Below are 18,857 nucleotides of genomic sequence, written 5' to 3' on the forward strand. Positions count from 1 at the left end.
ACCGATGTTTTTCACTGGCGTGTTTGAGGGATCCTGAAAGTCACCGTGAAGACAGCATTCAGCCCATATGTCTAATGTGCATTTCATATGTGACTGGATATTTGGTGAATTTTTGAAGTGCTGAGGATTGAACTTGGGGCCTTGCACACACCTAACAAATATTCTGCCCCTAGCTCTCCCCTCCTCCTCAGTCCACTCTATTTCTGAAAATCTGTGGAAATCCACCCACAGACAGAAGTGTGTCGCTTTGTTAAGAATGCCTTTGGTTACAGGAATAGCTAACCTTGACAGAGCATTCAAGGCAGTGTTCTACTTGGTGTCTGTGACAAAGTAAACAGCATTTCTCTCCCTGCTGGTTTAGGTTCCATTTCTGGTCTCATGTATAAAACAGCCCGAAGGCAGACTCATACCTCTCGTTTAACCCTGCCGAGTTGCCACTGTCTGGCACTGAATAAATGTGCTGGTCTGACTGTTTGTCATCCACTGAGGCTGAACCACCTGCTCAGATCACAGAGGAAGGGAAGTCGGCTTGGATATTTCAGTTGGTTTTTTCTGCCTTTAGAAAATACAGGCCCAGGGTTTGCGTCCTGATGGTCACGGAGAAGAGTGTATAAGAAGTGAACACAGAAAAGCAGTCACTCAATGGTGACCCCTCCTTTGAGATAAAACCAAAGAATCCCCGACTGTCACCATAAAACGTGTTAATGATATTGTACAGGAAAAGAAGTAGACTTTCTTTTTGTCTCAAGGTAGGAGGTGCTGAACCTGGACCTTGTGAATGCTAGGTAAGCACGCTTCCAGAGTTACGCTGCCCAGCCCACATTTTACTTCTTATTTTGAGACAGGAACTCACAGAATTCCCCAGGCTAGCCTTAACGTCACTCTGTAGCCCAGGAAAGACTTAAAATTACAATCCTCCTGTCTCAGCATCCCTGATAGCTGGGATTATAAGATGGTGCAATCAGTCTCAGTGATTTTCATTTTTCGTTTGCTGACTCATCAAGTACCCTCTCTTTTGGTTTTCACAGGGATCAGAAGTCGCATTGTTCATGGTTCTGAGGAGGAAGAGTCTCGAAACTAGAATGTGAATAGGGAAAAAACACAATGTGATAAAGTATGACAAGGGTCTGAAGCAAAGGACACATACAGTAGCGAATCAAAACCCATGTGTGTGTGTTTGTGTGTGTGTGTGTGTCTATGTGTGTGTCTGTGCATGTGTGTGTGTCTGTGCATGTGTGTGTGTGTGTGTGTGAGTGTGTGTGTGTGTGTGTGTGTGTGTGTGCGTGTGTGAAGGTATAGTGACACTCTGTACCCCAGGCCAGCCTAAAACTGACAATATTCTTCCTGCCTCATCTTTCCCACTTTTTGGATCACAGTTGTAGGCCACCACACCTGACACACAAACAGCGAATATTTTGAAATCCAATACTATGATTTTCTTCTGCTTTCTCTGGTGGGAGGAAAAGTGGGTGAACATGAGCTGGTCTTGTCCAGAAGAGAGCTCGAAATGAGGGAGAGGAAATCCAGGACCGTTAACTCTTTTCGAGCCAGGAGTGCCATAAAGGCCCACTCTCCAGTTCCCAGATGGATAAGCTCAAACTCTGGCTACTCAGGATTGGGAACTGCAGGGAATATAAGTTAATAGCCCAACCTTCAGTCTTCCAGGGTAGGACAGGAGGGGTAGCATGTGAAATTGAAATCTGTTGGTGACTACAGCTCCAAAACCCAATTTTTGGTCAATAATATCAATCTTATACTCCCAACATCACAGATGCCCAAAAGTTAAAGAAAAAAAAAGTCTTCTCTAATTCAAGTTTTATTTACTTTTTCTAATAACTACACAAATGAGCATAGCAAAATTAGGTAAATTATGTGGATGTTCTTTCGAGCATCTGTCTAATGCCATCTAGCTCACTGCATGGCCACTGTAGTTTAACTGAAGCTAAACTATGATTCATTTAAATGATGTAACTGTGAACTTAGGTGCAGTGTGTATTTAAGCTCATAGAATGAAATCAGACATTTCTACATTAAGAAGTAATCAGTCCTAGGTTATACTAAATTTGGATGTTAAGTAAGAGATGATTTGTGGAGATTAACAATGCAGATAAGAGCTAGCTCCTTGCTTCTTGAAGGAAAACTTGTTTGTTCAGAATGAAAACATGATGTCATAGTAATGCCCAACACAGGAAAAGCCTGCCCACAGTATACGTGCTGTGATGAAATTATAAACAACAGCTGTGGTAGGCATGCTTGCCTAGAATGTGCAAGGACCTGAGTTCAACATCTAGCCACACACACACACACACACACACACACATATATACATACACACATACATACCTACACACACACATACATACACACACAGAGACACACACCCATACATACCTACACACACACACCCCTCGGAGTGAGGAGAGTATAAAATATTAGCAAACGTGTTGGACTGCTCCAAATTAGCAGTTATGAGTTATTAGTAAAGTATGTTCCTCTCCAAAGAATTTGACAAGTTTGAACGCACATACCACCAAGGTTGGCATGTGCTCCTCCCTGTCAATATTTTAACATCCAGTGTAGCAAATGCCTTGGTATTCAGTTCATTACAAACAATACAGTGTGAAATACATGACTTTTACAGACCCTAAATGGTTTTTTATTGTAACTTTGAGATTGTTCTAAGGATCTAATATCAATTCTGTTCTTTTCTTCATTCCATTTTCTAATCTCTAAAAACATATGACTCATTTTTAAAATAAGGTAAATGATGACCACAAGAAACTGAAGAACAGATAAAATAAATGTGTCATATCAAGAAGTTTCCAAATATACTGAGGTAGTAAATATTTGAGAAGCCAAGTGTTTACAGCTTTAATCCCTGCTTGAAAGTTTTTTATAAAGCCCTTGACTGATACCAGCGAGCACTGGGCCAGCCAAACTTGAAATGGCAGTTTCTGTAACCCTCTGTGTAAGCTGGACACTCAGAGGCACAGGAGACCAAATACCACAATAGATTTCCTTTCCTAACAAGTCACTTCCTGAAACACCAGGCAAGAGTTTTCAAAGTATTAAAAGTGTTTACCATCAATTCTGAAATATAGCAAAAAAAAAGAAAAAAGAAAAGAAAAAAAGAAAAGAATGCTGTTGCTGCAGATTAAAAATAAAAAAGGACTTTGGAGCCAAGTGAATCTGTGGTACAATTCAAACTCAAATCTTAAAACAGTAGCTTTGGGGAAATCACACCTAATTCTCTGTTCCCCCCACATAGGTAAAACAGCTATGGTCATATCTGCACTTTGCAAAACTATATAAGGATGGGAAAGTAGCAGGATATCCCACACTTAGTCACAGGTCCGAGAAAGGTACTTGGTATTTATGTTAATCGCTTGCAAAGCTCTGTGCAGAACTAATTCCTTCTCTGAGCTCTGTGCTCTCCCCTGTAAGGATCTGAGGTCATGCAGTAATCTGGAGAGTCTCCTGCACAGTCTCCAAACACTGTCATGTTTTAGTGTCTGTATAATTGGCACACTCATTAAAAGTTTACACAAGAATTGCCAAGTACTAGGATACTGCCTACCCATAAACTTTCTAGCCTGTTTTGATCATTATTTCCTCTCTTAAACTTTACTTTTTTTCTTAAGTTCTTATCCTTTTGCTCTCTTGACCACCAAGATTTACGAGACATGACCCTGAATATGAGCATATATGTTACAGGAACTGCCAGTGCAGGAAAACTCAACTCATTCAGTGTCTTTACTTGAGAGAACAGTGTAAGTCACATGAAATCAAACTGAACACACCTGGCCATGGCCCCTCTGATATTTAGATGAAGGTGGCCATGACCCTCCTCTCCTCAGCTACTTCTGCTGGAAGGCGATTCTGTTTTCAGCCTGACCTCATTTGTCAGCAACACTAATGTGGGTCATACCTACTGAGAGCTGGGATTTGGACCTGGACTTCAAACACTTGAAATTCATTCAAGCTAAATAAATGCATGGCATGAGAGTACCATCATTCCTGTTTTTGCGGAAAGAGAAACAAATTCAAAAAGGTTCACTGACATTGTCTAAGTAGAGAGCCATGTCATGAACCTGGCTTTGCTGGCTACAAAGCTGTGAGGAATTCATTGGTGTTTAAAAGCTTAGAATCATAGGCTTAGGGGTAAGAAAGAGGGATGTGTTAAAACCTCCCCCATGCTTAAGCAGCCCTTCACTTGTTAATTTTCATAGATGGGCTGCATACATCTGCCCAGGTAGTGTTCCCAGGGGCCAGAGACTTGCCTGATAATGGTGTCAATATTCTTCAAGTCTAATTCAATGCCTTTCAGACGTTCTGTTATCTATAGTCACTTGCTAGAACATCTTGGATGACTATCTACTATTTGTAGACAAGTTCCTTAGCATAGTAATATGCAAAGTAAAGGCTTGTCTTGAAACCAGTACGCATGTGTGCAAGAAACCAATACAAGTGTGCAGGGGCTCAGAAACTTCCCACATTGCTTCATGAAGTTTTTGAACCTTAGAAATCAGCAACAGACTGGTGACAATTATTGTATTGTAAGTTACAATGGTAAATGCTTCTAATTTTTAGGATATTCAGCCTACAAAAAGAATTATGAAACTTAAAACATTTTATGGTTTTAAGTTTAAAAGATCTTAATTTCTTCTAAAAATCATGAAATAATTATGAGGTTCTTTCCCAGTTTTTAATTGATCTATAAAAATAGTTTGCGCAGTTAGGGTATGATTTATAGAAGAGGGGACCTGAAATATCACAGTGAGGTTGTAAAGCCCATGAAGTGGATAGACTCCTCCTGAGGAATTCATGAACCTTGAAAAGAGCTGAGAGGCCCTGGTTGCTTGTTATAAAATAAAATAAAAATCCAATTGTTCATTTGTTCTCTCACCTCCCACCCTCACCCCAGGCTGTAAGTCCACACCACAGCGTCCGTGTCTGCCACTTAGCTCTTCCTACCGGGTTGCTGTGATGGTCCACATTAAGCAAGGGCCATGTTCCTCAACACTACAGGTGCGCATCTGAGAGGCAGCCTTCTTGAAGCCAGGCTCTGGATGCCACGGCTCTTCATGCGCTGTCTCCAAGGAACAGCTGATTCTCCAGCTCTGATTTCTCAGCTCTTATTTATCATCTTTCAGACCACTTCCTAGGTTAGGTTAGAGATAAGAGCTTCCCAGGATATGAGATGGTAATCTGATTCGAATTATTTCTCCCTCTGTGTATGATTGGAAAAATTATGCTTAAAAGAATATGAATAATTTCTTCGATTAATTCAAGTAGTTGTTATTGAATATCAGTTTTTAGCAAAAAAAAAATCTGGCATAAAAACAAGGTGTATTTTCTTTGGCTCCACCCTGCACTAGAGGATATTGTGTGGTTTTAGAAGAAAATCTTAAATGAGCTGTGTCTGCTTCTCCCATCAGGACCTACACAGTCTAGAGGATAAATAATGATGACTAGTCTGCTTCCTTAAACCTTACAGGTCACTGGAAGAGGAACTAGAGATGTTTAGGTTTTGTTTTTGTCTCTTCTCAATTTTTCAAAGATTCTATCTTCTCCATCATGAAAGTAAGCTCATGTTTGTGCATACTTTGTATGGAGTTTTCATGCAGTCATGTATGAGAATGTGATACAGTTTCTGATACTAGTAATCTAATAGACAGAGACAAGATGGCCGCATCTTCCCCCCACCTAAGCCCTCGTCTATTAGAAATAGGACAGAGATGTCCATTCATATCCCCGTTCTAGCTTAGAGACAGAATTCTTACCACAGCTCGAGGAACCTGCACTTGGGTTGTACGTCAAGGCTGAGGCTGTAGCAGGGAGGTACTTCCTAACCTTTACCCATGGGCAGCATTCTACTCTGAATCACTGTGTCCAGAAGGAGCTTTGCATCTTGAAACCTTCTTATCATTTCTAGAAAACTGTCAGTATAGAGTAGCCAGGCCTTAACTGAGGTTAAAGAATCATTTTAAAAAATGGAGAGAGTCAAATCAGAAGGGAAAGCAAACTTAGCATTGTAATACCATGTCCACTTGGGCGAGATAAAGGCAATTAGATGAAAGTGATGGACATTTGCATTAAGCTTGGGATATCCTTGCTGCTCCTTTGCTGTTCAGCCACAGAGATGGAAAGTGAAGAGGAAGGGCAGCCCCTCCTCCTCAGTCCCCAGGGAGCTCACACTGGAGTGCTCCTTCCAGCTAGAACACCCGAAGCCTTGCATTCTCACTCACTCTGTGTACTACTTTGTAATCAGTCTTCTCTGACTGCAAACTCAGTCTATGATGCAGAATGCCTGTGATCAAATTTCCACATTATTTACCTCCAGTCAGAAGAACCTGTTCATTGTCATTCTAAGCCGAGTACCTCTGTGGTCTCCATCCCCTGGTGACAGCTGCCACCCAGTGATTGATGCATTAAACTGACAGCCTTGTAAATCTCTTCCTGTGAGAGTGGAAGTGAGAAGTGCTTGGCCATAGAAACATTTCTGCAGCATGATGGTGTCTTTCCAAGGGGAACTAGACTTGTGTGCTTTACCTAGATTGCGGAAGGAACCTAATGGAGAAGGGATGCTGCAAATTGGCTTAGAACCCCTGCATGTGAGAGTGGAACCTATGACTACCCCAACTTCGGCTCAGCATTCTTCAAAAGAGCCTGATGCCGGTCCAGTGATGTTGGTTTTCTTCCTTCCACCAGTGGTTTCTCTCTATCTGCTTGTTGGGAAAGAGGCTATGGACCAAAAGAAGCAAGGGCATTGACTGCAGCTTTACCATGTCCTCTGCACTTCCGTTATGCTCCTTAAAAAGGTGCGGAGCAAAGAACTGTAGTCACATGTAGAAGTCGCTTAGCACAAGGCTGCAGTAAAGAAACAGCTCAGTGTGAATACGCCCTGTCTTTACCTTTGTGGGCATCATGAACCCACCCACCCCCATGTTAATTTCATCTCTTTTCTCTTCTGTTGGACAAATGCATTGTCATTATTACTGGCAGCAGATTTGGCCCTCTACCTCAGCCTGGTCTACCAGCCCAATAATGCACAGGCCAGCATGAGTATTTATCTCAAGGTGACACTTGTAATAGCTGACTGCTGCACTTCTTAATCCGTTTATGCAGTCCCTCCTCCTTTGCTTGCAGTGGTTGGCAGGGCTTTAGCGGCAATAAAAGTGGTCCCTTTCCCAAGACAGAGTTCATTCAATTTAAAGCTGGATTGATTATAGCTAAACTTATGACATGTCTTTACAAAGGAAGAAAAAACAGCAATAAATTATGTACAGTGATTATTTAGCATTTATTGAGTCCCCACAGTGTCCTGGGCTCAGCATATAACAGCTAGGAATAAACCGCTGCCCTTGAGAATCAAAGCACAGCTGTCTATCTGAAGAGGTATTCAGTGCAGCCCATCAATCCAGGTGCCATTTAACTCCCATACAAGGGTCACCTGACCATATGGCCACTCAGTCTTACCAGTGAAGTTTTGTGACTGTATGGAGTTAATGAACTCTTGTCCCATATCTATGTGTTCTCTTAATTTTCCTTCTCTCAGAACCATTTTACTATCATCATTAGCTTTTGGTCTATGCCCCAGAGATCACTCCTTCCTGCTTCTCAAACAGCTTTGTGTTAAGACGAAGGCTTTTGCAGAAGCTAGAGTGCTGGTGAGGGTGGCATTGCCCGGCCAGCACCTGTGATGTTTCTCTGAGGTAGCCTGGCTGGTGCACAGGGTAAGGTGCTAAGGGCGCGTGCAGGATTTTCTTGTGTTATTGTACAGTCGTTATGGGGTGTGCATCAATCAGAGAATTCAGATGTAGATTTTGAGAACACCTTTTAAAATGTAAGCCATGCAGCAATCATACAAGTAAAAATTTTAGTTGTCTTGGTTTCTGTTCTGGTGCTGTAGAAAATACCTAAACACCAAGCGATGTGGGAAAGAAGGCTTTGCTTTGGCTCAGGGGTTGACCTTATAGTCCATCACTGTGGGGAGCCCCAGCAGGAGGAGCTTGAGGGGGCAGCCGCTCACACTGCACCAGTAGATAAGAGTCAACAAGCAACAAATCCAATGCTCACATCACATTTTCATTTGATGCATTCAGGATCCCTGCTCAAGGAGTGTTTCCACCTGCGTTTAAGACGAATCTTACCTTATCAATTAACCTCACAAGAGGGCCTGGAAACCTGACTGCCTACATCACCAACCATCACAACAACTTAGATTTGAGTTTAGTGTAACATTCTTAATTCATAGAAATCCCCATTCAGCATATTCAATAAAGAGAGAAGTAGAGAGGAGAAAACCTGGCATTTTCTTTCCTTATTTTAACCATCGACTTTTAAAGGGGGAAAAATACAGGTGGAGAGAATCACGTGAATAGAGAATATTAACTAGCATTCATCATATAACAGGTCCACTCTGTTCAACCTTCTAAAGAGTTAAATGCTTTAGAGGAGGAAGCAGGGGCTCCAAGCTGTTAAACAACTTCCCACTGAAAGAAGACATAAGATAAAAAAAATCACATTCTCACTAAAGAGCAAGACACTACTGCCACCTAGGACTCGATGCATACACATGCACCCTGTCTACCCCACCTAAGGTTTGATGCACACACATGCACCCTGTTTGCCCCACCTAGGATTGATGCACACACATGCACCCTGTCTGCCCCACCTAGGGCTCGATGCACACACATGCACCCTGTCTGCCCAACCTAGGACTCGATGCACACACATACACCCTGTTTGCCCCACCTAGGGCTCGATACACACACATGCACCCTGTTTGCCCCACCTAGGACTCGATGCACACACATGCATCCTGTCTGCCCCACCTAGGGTTCAATGCACACACATGTACCCTGTTTGCCCCACCTATGGTTCGATGCACACACATGCACCCTGTCTGCCCCACCTAGGGCTCGATGCACACACATGTTACCCTGTCTGCCTCACCTAGGGTTCGATGCACACACATGTACCCTGTTTGCCTTACCATACCATTCTCACTAGTACTTTGATTGGCTTTGGAATTAAAATAAAAAATTAAACCTTTTACTTTGTATTGTTTATATGTAAACACCAGCACCAGAAATCATTAGACAACGTTAGTGCAAATCTCCTAATGTTCCCCCTATATAATTCAGATTGTATCTAAGTAACGGCTGGGATTTGGGGTGTGTTTGTTTCTTTTTTTTTTTTTTTTTCTTTTGGTTTTTCGAGACAGGGTTTCTCTGTGTAGCTTTGCGCCTTTCCTGGGACTCACTTGGTAGCCCAGGCTGGCCTCGAACTCACAGAGATCTGCCTGCCTCTGCCTCCCGAGTGCTGGGATTAAAGGCGTGTGCCACCACCGCCCGGCGTGTTTGTTTCTTAAGACAAAGATAAAAGCAATTATTTTAAATTGCCAAATGTTTCATTTTCTTACCTCGAGCCATTTTGTTGTTTATTTCTTTTTTTCTTTTTGCATCATTTTTTAAGGTACCAAGGCAAGGCCTTGTGGTACATGTCTGTAATCCTAGCACACAGGAGGTGAGTGAGTCAGCAGTTGTCATTTTCAGCTACACAGCAAATTCAGGGCAAGCCTGGGCTACATGAAACCTGTCTCAAAAAAGTTACACATGCACAGGTTATATGAAATTGAGCCAAGATTAAAATTTCAGGTAATGATTTTGTTGTTATTTTGAAGGTCATATAGGATCAAAAGAGAAACTGGATTTTTCCAACCACAGTACGATCCCAAGGACAAATTTAACACCTGCGTTAGGTTTATCTCAGATCAGAATCTTTGCTCATGCTTCTGTCTGCTCATGTGCTCACTGCCTATGTGTCTTTGCCCACAGTGGACCTGGACAGGCTCAACGATGACGTCAAGCGTTACAGTTGCACTCCCAGGAATCACTCGGTCAATCTGAGGGAGGAGCTGAAGCTGACCAATGCGGTCTTCTTCCCCAGATGCCTGCTTGTGCAGCGCTGTGGAGGCAACTGCGGTTGTGGAACTGTCAACTGGAAGTCCTGCACCTGCAGCTCGGGGAAGACGGTGAAAAAGTATCATGAGGTATGTCCTCTCCAATGCCATGCCAGGGCTGTACACAGCTATTCTATCCACATCCTCCTGCATCTGTGAGGTCATGGGAGATGATGGTGTCACTTAACATGGGTGCTCAAGGGGCTGAAGGGATAGCTTAATGATAAAGAGCACCTGCTGGCCTTACAAAGGTTCATCTATGTCTAACACTGTTTCCAGAGGATCCAGCGCCCTCTTCTGGCCCCCACAGGCACTGCACATGCATGATGCACAGACATACATGCAGATAAAATGCTCATACATGTAAAATGAAAATAATGAAATTTGTAGAAAGAAATATGGTTGGTCAGTTGTTTATCCAGTCAAAGGTGTGATTAGGAGCTAAAATTCTATTTAAGCTAAGTGCCTTGGCTCAAGGGTTAATTCCATTCTGAAGAAGGGATTCCTAGTTTCAATCTTCCCATACGCCATGTGGGTAGACAACTTAGATTATATAACTTCATATATTGATAGAGACTTTTCAGAGCCTCTTTAGTCAACTTGTAAAGAAATTTGGTGTTTATTTACAGGCTATAACTGATAAGTCTAGGTGACTGCAAGAAAATACTAAGGGCCAAATTTTCATTCAGTGGAATCATACTTGTAAAAAAAAAAAAAGCAAAGAGTAAAAAATGTAAATTGTCAGAGACCTTTTCATTCTCTAAATGTTGAAGCAGTTTTCATTTGTTTTCCTGGAAATGCTTATTTTTCCTAAACAGTATTCACTGCTACCTGGAGATTTAGCTCTTGGATTGTTAGTAAATGTAAAGATCAAGATCAGAGGATACAAATTAAAAAAGAGCAATGTTTGTAACAGTGAGAATGCATTAGCTCACTGAGCAGCTTGCCAGTCATGCTGTAGGGAAGCTCTTTCTGTTGTATTCAGATGTAGTGGTCCAAGGCTGACAGAGTGGAAAGAGATGGGGCATCCCTGAAAATTCATTTAAAAATCCGAACATGTGAAGCAGATGTTGCCATTGGGCAGCTTCGGGTGCTAAGGAGGTGTTTTATGGGCAGTAGTACTTGGTGGCTGTGGTAGTTTAAATGTATTTGGCGCCCACAGCTCAAAGGGAGTGGCACTATTAGGAGGTGTGGCTCTGCTGGAGCAGGAATGGCCTTGTTGGAGGGAGTGTGTCACTTTGGAGACAGGCTTTGAGGTCTCATACATGCTCAAGTATTTTAGCCCATTTCCTGTTGCCTGCACGTCAAGATGTAGCCAGTACCACGTCTGCCTCCACACTGCCATACTCCCAGCTGCCATGCTTCCTACAATGATGATAATGGACTGAACCTCTGAAAATGTAAGCCACCTCAATTTAATGTGTTCCTTTATAAGAGTTGCCGTGGTCATGGTGTCTTTTCACAGCAATAAGAACCCTAAATAAGACAGTGGCTAATCATGAGGACCTGAGTCCAAAACCCAACAGAGCAAAGGAATACATAGACAGTCTCTCAAAACAAGACTTGCAGATTTGGAATTGCAGGTTTGGGAGCTGGGCATAGTAGGTTAAGTTTGTAATCTCAGCATTTGGGAAGCTGAGGCAGGAGAATTTCTGCAAATTAGAGGTCAGTCTAGGCTATATAATGAGTTCCAGACCTTGATCAAAACAAACAAACAAACAAAAGACAAAACACTAGCTTTCAGGCAGGTACTTCTGCAGTGGTTGTTGTTGTTGTGGTGGTGATTTTCTGTCCTGAAAGCAATGAAACACTAAATTTTAGGTAACTTCTGGAGGGGGAGGGGAAAAACTGAGCACAATGGCTAAGCTCAACTTAGAGAAGCGGAACTTACCATTTATACCCACACAAAAAGTATTTTCTTAGTCTTAAGAATAGTTGGCTCCACCCCATTGCTTTCAAAGGAAAAATAAAAGCTGTTCTCATATCAACAGAGTGCTATGCCCCTGTTCATTATGTTTTATTTGTGTCTGAACTGATGAACCCTAGATTGGAGATTGTCCTTCAGTCTCAGAATGTCAGTTTTGTGATGTTTACCAAAAAGGATAAATATAGGGTTCAGTAATTGGTGGGAGCTAAAATAATCTAGGAATTGGCAAGATCTACCGTGCAGGGGTTGTGAGCAACCATGCACAGGCCTGGCTTTGATGCATTTGTGGACTGCTTTCCTTTTTCCTTTTATCCTGACTCTGGGGGAGAGGTTTCAGCCCTGACTCCCACCCCCCCCCCCCATTCCTTATTCTGGGAACTCCCAGAGTGAATGTGCATCGCAGACGGTTGGGTCTGTGTAATCTGAAGCATCCAGGTACTGTTTTTCATTACTTTCTCTATTGTCTCTGTTCGGCGTAACAGCCAGCCTTGAGCTGCTTCTCACAATTAGTAGAGAAAGAGGAAAGCCTTGTTCCTTTTGTTTGGTTGTGAGGTATAAAACGCCGGCGTTCTTTTGAGCATGCAGTGGATAGCCTCTCATTCAAACACGTGTCATAATATCTTTACAGCTAGGGCTCTGCAGAGTCCTGTATGAAATGACCCTGCCAAGCGCAGGACAAAAGCCCCCAACAGCATCAGTCACTCAGTGACTGCACACCTGAAACAAACATGCCTGTCGACTTCCCCTCCAACTGCTGAAATTCCCTGAAATGTGTCCTGACGGTCGCTGTCAGGTGCTCTGTGGGAATGGCAGAGAGCCTCTTCTGGTTCCAGAAACAGGCATAGCTGTTCAAACTATGTTCATTCATCTCATTAGGAGGAAGTGTAAGCCTTTTATTCTATTAGTTCTGTGCCTTTATTCTTACCTCTGCTACATTAAAGGCTGTTTCCCCAGTCTATGCTTGCAGCTGATGAGATGTGAAATGAGTTTCTATGAGAGATGATGGCCTTAAGGGATTAAGAACTTGTCACGTATCGAGCCTGTATGCTTCTCCACAAGTATTTCAGTTCTCAACAGTCAGAGATAAGAATGTGACCAATTAGAAAGCTCTGGGTGAAGCCAACATTGTCACTGTTTGCACGGGCCGCGGTACTTCTTCTGTAGTGGCATGAGCAGTCTTCAGTGCCGGACAGTGTTACTTCTGCTTTCAGACTTCAGGATCCATAGATGATAGCGTTTGCTGTGTAATCCTGAGGACCTGAGTTCAAATCCTGGGCACCTACCTAAAACCTGGGTATGATGGCACGTGCCTGTAATCCCATCACTATGGCAGGTGGAGATGCGGGATCACTGGGCTTGCTCGACGCCAGGTCAGCTCCATGTTCAGTGAGAGACCCCTGCTCAAGATAATAGACAAGGAGTGGCAAGCAGGATACCAGAGGTCCTCCTCTGTTATCTGCATATAGATGTCCACAGGCATACAAGACACACACACACACACACACACACACACACAATAAACATTTTTTGTTTTGTAGGTTTTCTGATTTCTCTTCTTTCATAGCATTCCTCATATTCATCTTTGAGTATAAAATTGGAAAAATATTTCCTCTACTCCTTCTAAGTTTGTGACTGAGGCCACCCTAACAAGAGAGATAGTAACAGAGATGCATATAGATGTAATACATTTCATATGACACAGGAGCCATTATAAGGAAATGAAGACCCTAACAGATCAGCCTGCGTGAGTTCTGTGTAGCAGGTTTGATGGAGGCCGTTAGGTGGTGGTGGAGTGTAAGTCAATGCTGATGAGCAAAGCCCTCTGGCCGCTCTGTTCAGTCTTCTCCTCTGTCCCTTTGTCTGAAAGTTGACAGTGCTTTTTTCATCAGAATAAAAAGGGTCCATGGCTCACAAGAGGGCCTCTTCTTTCATCAGGGTACAGGGCTCACATGAGATTTTCTCATCCTGCTTCATGGGGTTTATGACCTATTTTACATGAGACAGTTGGGAGTGGCTATAGAATGACTTCTGTTCTCCCAAAAATAAAACTGGGTAGTGACTCTTTAAAAAGCAAAGCCTAGTTCATCCAGCATCTGATGGGAACAGATGCAGACCACAACCAAACATTAGGCAGAGCTCAGGGAATCCTGTTGAAGAGAGGGAGAAGGGATTGTAGGAGCCAGAGGTGTCAAGGACACCACAAGAAAACCCACAGAACCAACTGATGTGGGCTCATAAGGGCTCACAGAAACTGAACCGACAGCCAGGGAGCCTGCATGAGACTGAGCTAGGCCCTCTGCCTATATGTTACAATTACGTAGCTTGGTCCTCTTGTGGGACTCCTAATAGTGGGAACAGGAACTGCCTCTGACTCTTTTACTGGCTTTTGGGCTCTACTCCTCATACTGGGTCACCTTGCCTAGCCTTAATACAGGGAGAGATGCTTACTGCAACTTGATATGCCATGTTTTGTTGATTTCCATCAGAGACCTGTCCTTACCAAACAACGATGGAGGAGAAGGGAGCTAGGAGGTGGGAACAGAGGAAGGGCAGGACTGTGAAGAAAGAAGGGAGGATGTAAAAGAAAGAAATAAAAGCAAGGCTCAGAGCTAAGGCTGTAGCTCAGCGGCAGAGTCCTTACCTGGCGTACATCAGGTCCTAGGTTCAATCCCACTACTGCCAATAAATAACAATAATAATTCAATGATATTATTTCAAATCTCCCCTTCATAATGAACTGTGACTACATGCCATCGTTTATCCTCTAAGCTACAGCCAAAAACTTAGGAGACAGTGACAAATTTATTAATTTTATTTGCTTATTTTCTCTGTCCTTCCCCTACTGATACTCTCATGATGCTGTGAATTAATCAGGGTTCTCTAGAGTAACAAGAGTGATAGAAGTGGTGTGTGTGTGTGTGTGTGTGTGTGTGTGTGTGTGTGTGTGTGTGTGACAGAGACAGTGACAGAGCTGAGAGACAGAGAAATAGAGAGTGAGAATTTATTGAATTAGTGTATGTTTGGATGCCCCAGCCATCCCAATCTGGCACCAAACACCTGGAGGGTTCCTGGAGAGCAGCTGTTCCTTAGTCAAACCAAGCAATGGAAATCCACAAAGAATAACAGCACAGTAGGGATGCCTAGGGAGAAGAGTGCTTAAGTATGAGCTGCTAACAGAACAGGCTGCAGTACTTAGGGTGTTGTCTTGAGGAGTCAACTAAGGCAATCAAGTCAACTCCTCAGTTTAGGATCCCAGCTTATTGATTTTAGTTGGCACTAAAACCAAACATCACACATTAGCTTAGCTGCCCGCACTGTTTAATAAAACTTCCTGCAGTGATGGCATGAACTCTGCATGTCAGCGCAGCCCAAGGCAGAGGTGGTAGAGAAGTTCCTAGAAAGGTATGACTGCCAAGCATCTGACATGTGCATAAGGCAGAGAGAAAGTGAATTTTTTAATTTAATTCTATCTTAAGTAATTAAAATACAAATTGCCACGTGGGCCAGTGGATATCATGTCGTATAGAGCAGAGACCTCTTTGTTGCTAGTACATTTATGGCGGTGGTTCTCAACTTTCCTAACGCTGCGACCCTTTAATACAGTTCCTCATATTGAGGTGGCCCCCAACCATAAAATTATTTTCATTGCTACTTCTTAGACACAATTTGGCTGCTGTTATGAATAGTAATATAAATATCTGTGTCTTCTGATGGTCTTAGGTGACCCTTGTGAAAGAGTTGCTTGCCCACAAAGGGTTCATAACATGCAGGTTCAGAATTGCTGATTTATAACATCTAAAATCTTCCTTGCCTCTTTGTATGATACTACAGAACTTTATGTTTAAAAACAGGCATCTGATTATAGCGTGAAGGCTAGAAGATGGAAGTGGTCATTTATCCCTGAAAAACAAGCTTCATAAGAATCTATTCTGGAAGAATGAACAGCAAGTTATAAGACACAATAATGAATAAAGGCTCAAAGGAGGAGAGGGTCCATGTTACAGTGCTGAAATGTTACATCTCCACCACCGCAGATTTAGAGGTGTATTGTTACTTTTTACATGTTTGAAACTTGTTACTAAAACAACTCACACTTAACAAAGCAGACTAAGAACTAGGAGACCAAGAGCACAGACGTTCTGTTCTCTGCCAAAGGAGCCGTGAGGTCGAGGTCATGAATGTAACTAGCCACAAGGAAAGTCAGGGGAACTTTTGATATTAATTTCTTGGAAACAGCATCCATGGAGCACACAGGGAGCCTTTCTCAACTTTTGGAGGTGCCAAGAGTCATGCCTGTTTCCCTGCTGTGTGAGAGGGAACCAGGGCAGGAAGAGGAAAGACGTAGGTTCAAGCTCTGCCCAGCCAGGAAGCAGCTGAATGCTAGCCAAGGAAATCCCTCAGTCACAGAGAAGCTTGGGACTTGAAATAGCATGATATCCATGAGCTGTTCTACTTTTTCCTTCCCTCAGAATCTCTTATTAAAATTGTATAAGCAATATAAAGGAATTGATGATTAAAGGGACATATGATTGGAAAGGAATAAAGATATGGTATGAGATGCTGCATGTATAAACAGCTTGTATAAAAGGGAGTTTAGTCATTTAGTCATTTTCAGAATGACAATCATAACACTTACACTTCTTTCCATGTGGGGATGCGGGTGATTGACAGCATCCAGAGATTGTAAACCATAAGGCAAGTATCGACAGAACTATGAGAGCCAATGGCCCGACTGTCTCTAGACTGACCACTTCCCAGCCCTGCTCACTCACTTGCCAAGTCAAAGGACTCTTTGTTCCAATACTACAACATGTGGACACCCCTTCCCGGGACATCTCTTCCCGGGGCACCCCTTCCCGGGACATCCCTTCCCCCGGACACCCCTTCCCGGGGCACCCCTTCCCGGGACATCCCTTCCCCCGGACACCCCTTCCCGGGACATCCCTTCCCGGGTCACCCCTTCCCAGGACATCCCTTCCCGGGGCACCCCTTCCCGGGACATCCCTTCCTGGGACATCCCTTCCCCCAGACATCCCTTCCCAGGACACCCCTTCCCGGGACATCCCTTCCTGGGACATCCCTTCCCCCAGACATCCCTTCCCGGGACACCCCTTCCTGGGGCACCCCTTCCCGGGACATCCCTTCCCCCGGACATCCCTTCCCGGGACATCCCTTCCTGGTACATCCCTTTCTGGGTCATCCCTTTCTGTGTCATCCCTTCCCCGACACGCCTTCCCGGGACACCCCTTCCCGGGATATCCCTTCCCCCGGACATCCCTTCCCTGGACACCCCTTCCTGGGGCACCCCTTCCCGGGACATCCCTTCCTGGTACATCCTTTTCTGGGTCATCCCTTCCCCGGACACGCCTTCCCGGGACACCCCTTCCCGGGACATCCCTTCCTGGGGCACCCCTTCCCGGGACATCCCTTCCCCCAGACATCCCTTCCCGGGACACCCCTTCCCGGGACACCCCTTCCTGGGGCACCCCTTCCCCCGGACATCCCTTCCTGGGACACCCCTTGCCCGGACACCCCTTCCCAGGACACCCCTTCCCAGGCCTTCTCAAACAACCTTAGCAATCCTGCAAGGACACAGCAGTCAAGGCCAACAAGGCCCACCTGTGTCACAAACGACACCCAAAGGTGTTCCAGAACTCCATGCAAGAGAGCTCCCATATTTTCCTGCAGCAGAGAGGCTAAATATGTAGACAGGGTTTCTCTAAAAGTGACATTAAAATTATTTTACCATTTAATTCTACAAAGGTTCCCATGGTATTTCTGGCATGCTCATATAAAGCTTTTATTTGAAACAAATATCCACAGATGTGAAAATTACCTTTTCAGAACCCATAAGTATTTTCTAAACCCTCACTGTAACCCAGGTCTCTGTCACCTTCAAACCTTTCTGTGTGTCATTTAAGCTGTGTGTGGACACTTCCTTCTTTGGGGGTGCTGTGTCTTAGCCATGCTTCAGCACTTCAGACACACTGAGCAGCCTCTGCCAAGTCATCATCCAGGGGAAAAACGTAATTCCTATCCCAAATATCTTTCCTCAGACACTCAGAGTAATTCACTGACATCCCTTGGAATGTGTGAATCTCTACTTTCATATGAAGTCTTTATATGTGAAAGGAGTCAATATAGAAGCAAAAGTAGGAATTTGTTTTGTAAGGAACTGAATCTCTGTGTTGAATACTGCCTGCTTTCAAAGTTAGGTAAAAATCTTAAAAACTCCTAGTGATTCAGGTTTATATAATACATTTGCCCTGAAATATGTACTTGCGTTTCTATGACAGCCATTAATTTGGGAATTGTTACAAGGTTTTAACAACTTTTTTTACATTCCCAATAAACAAGAGCTCACGATGGCAGATAGCTTTTTCTGCCTGGTATTGTTTTATTAGTGCAATAGCCTTATAGCAATGACTCATTCACTGGTTTATTGGCAACAAGGCAAAGGACTGTAGTCAAAATCATGTCCAATTGTGACACTGGTAATTTATAAAGCTAAGCACCTCTGATTTTGTGGCACAAAAGCCATCAGCTTGGTCCGTCACTCACCATTTAATAGATGCCGATTTCCTTGGCTTCATGGAGTTTTTCCAGACAATGAAAAGGAGTCAAGATTTCCATTTTCACCCATAGGTGCTGAGGCATGGCTGGCTGTACCTCAGTGGAATTTCATTTCCATGTGTATGCTTGTAGCTGTGAATCATAGCTCAGGAAATAGAAAAGCATTTTGTGATAGTACCTATTACCAAGGTCCTTTGGCTGCTGTAATTAATTCAACAGTCACTTCCCTCTAAAGGTAGCCAGGTAGCCCATAACCTACCAGTTTGCTCTTGCTGATAGAAGCTTTTCATTTTTCTTTTAACTTTCCATGCTTCCTCAAATCAGCCTTGCTTTCTTCTTCCTTTCAATACTGTGTACCTGAACTTAAGACTATTACATGGTCTGAAAGCT

At 43.4% G+C, this 18,857-nt stretch overlaps 1 protein-coding gene across 3 annotated transcripts in view; it reads left to right on the plus strand.

The window, feature by feature from the left end:
- Pdgfd (platelet derived growth factor D) overlaps window positions 1-18,857 on the plus strand; it is a 213,358-nt gene that overhangs the window by 190,434 nt on the left and 4,067 nt on the right. For 2 of the 3 annotated variants that reach the window (XM_059267277.1, XM_059267276.1), the window contains exon 7: window positions 9,843-10,057. In XM_059267277.1, coding sequence (XP_059123260.1) covers window positions 9,843-10,057 — 215 coding nt within the window. The remainder of the gene's footprint in view (window positions 1-9,842; window positions 10,058-18,857) is intronic. The other variant, XM_059267278.1, reaches the window with a different exon arrangement.

Source organism: Peromyscus eremicus, chromosome 7 (genome assembly GCF_949786415.1).
Source record: "Peromyscus eremicus chromosome 7, PerEre_H2_v1, whole genome shotgun sequence".
NCBI lineage: Eukaryota > Metazoa > Chordata > Mammalia > Rodentia > Cricetidae > Peromyscus > Peromyscus eremicus.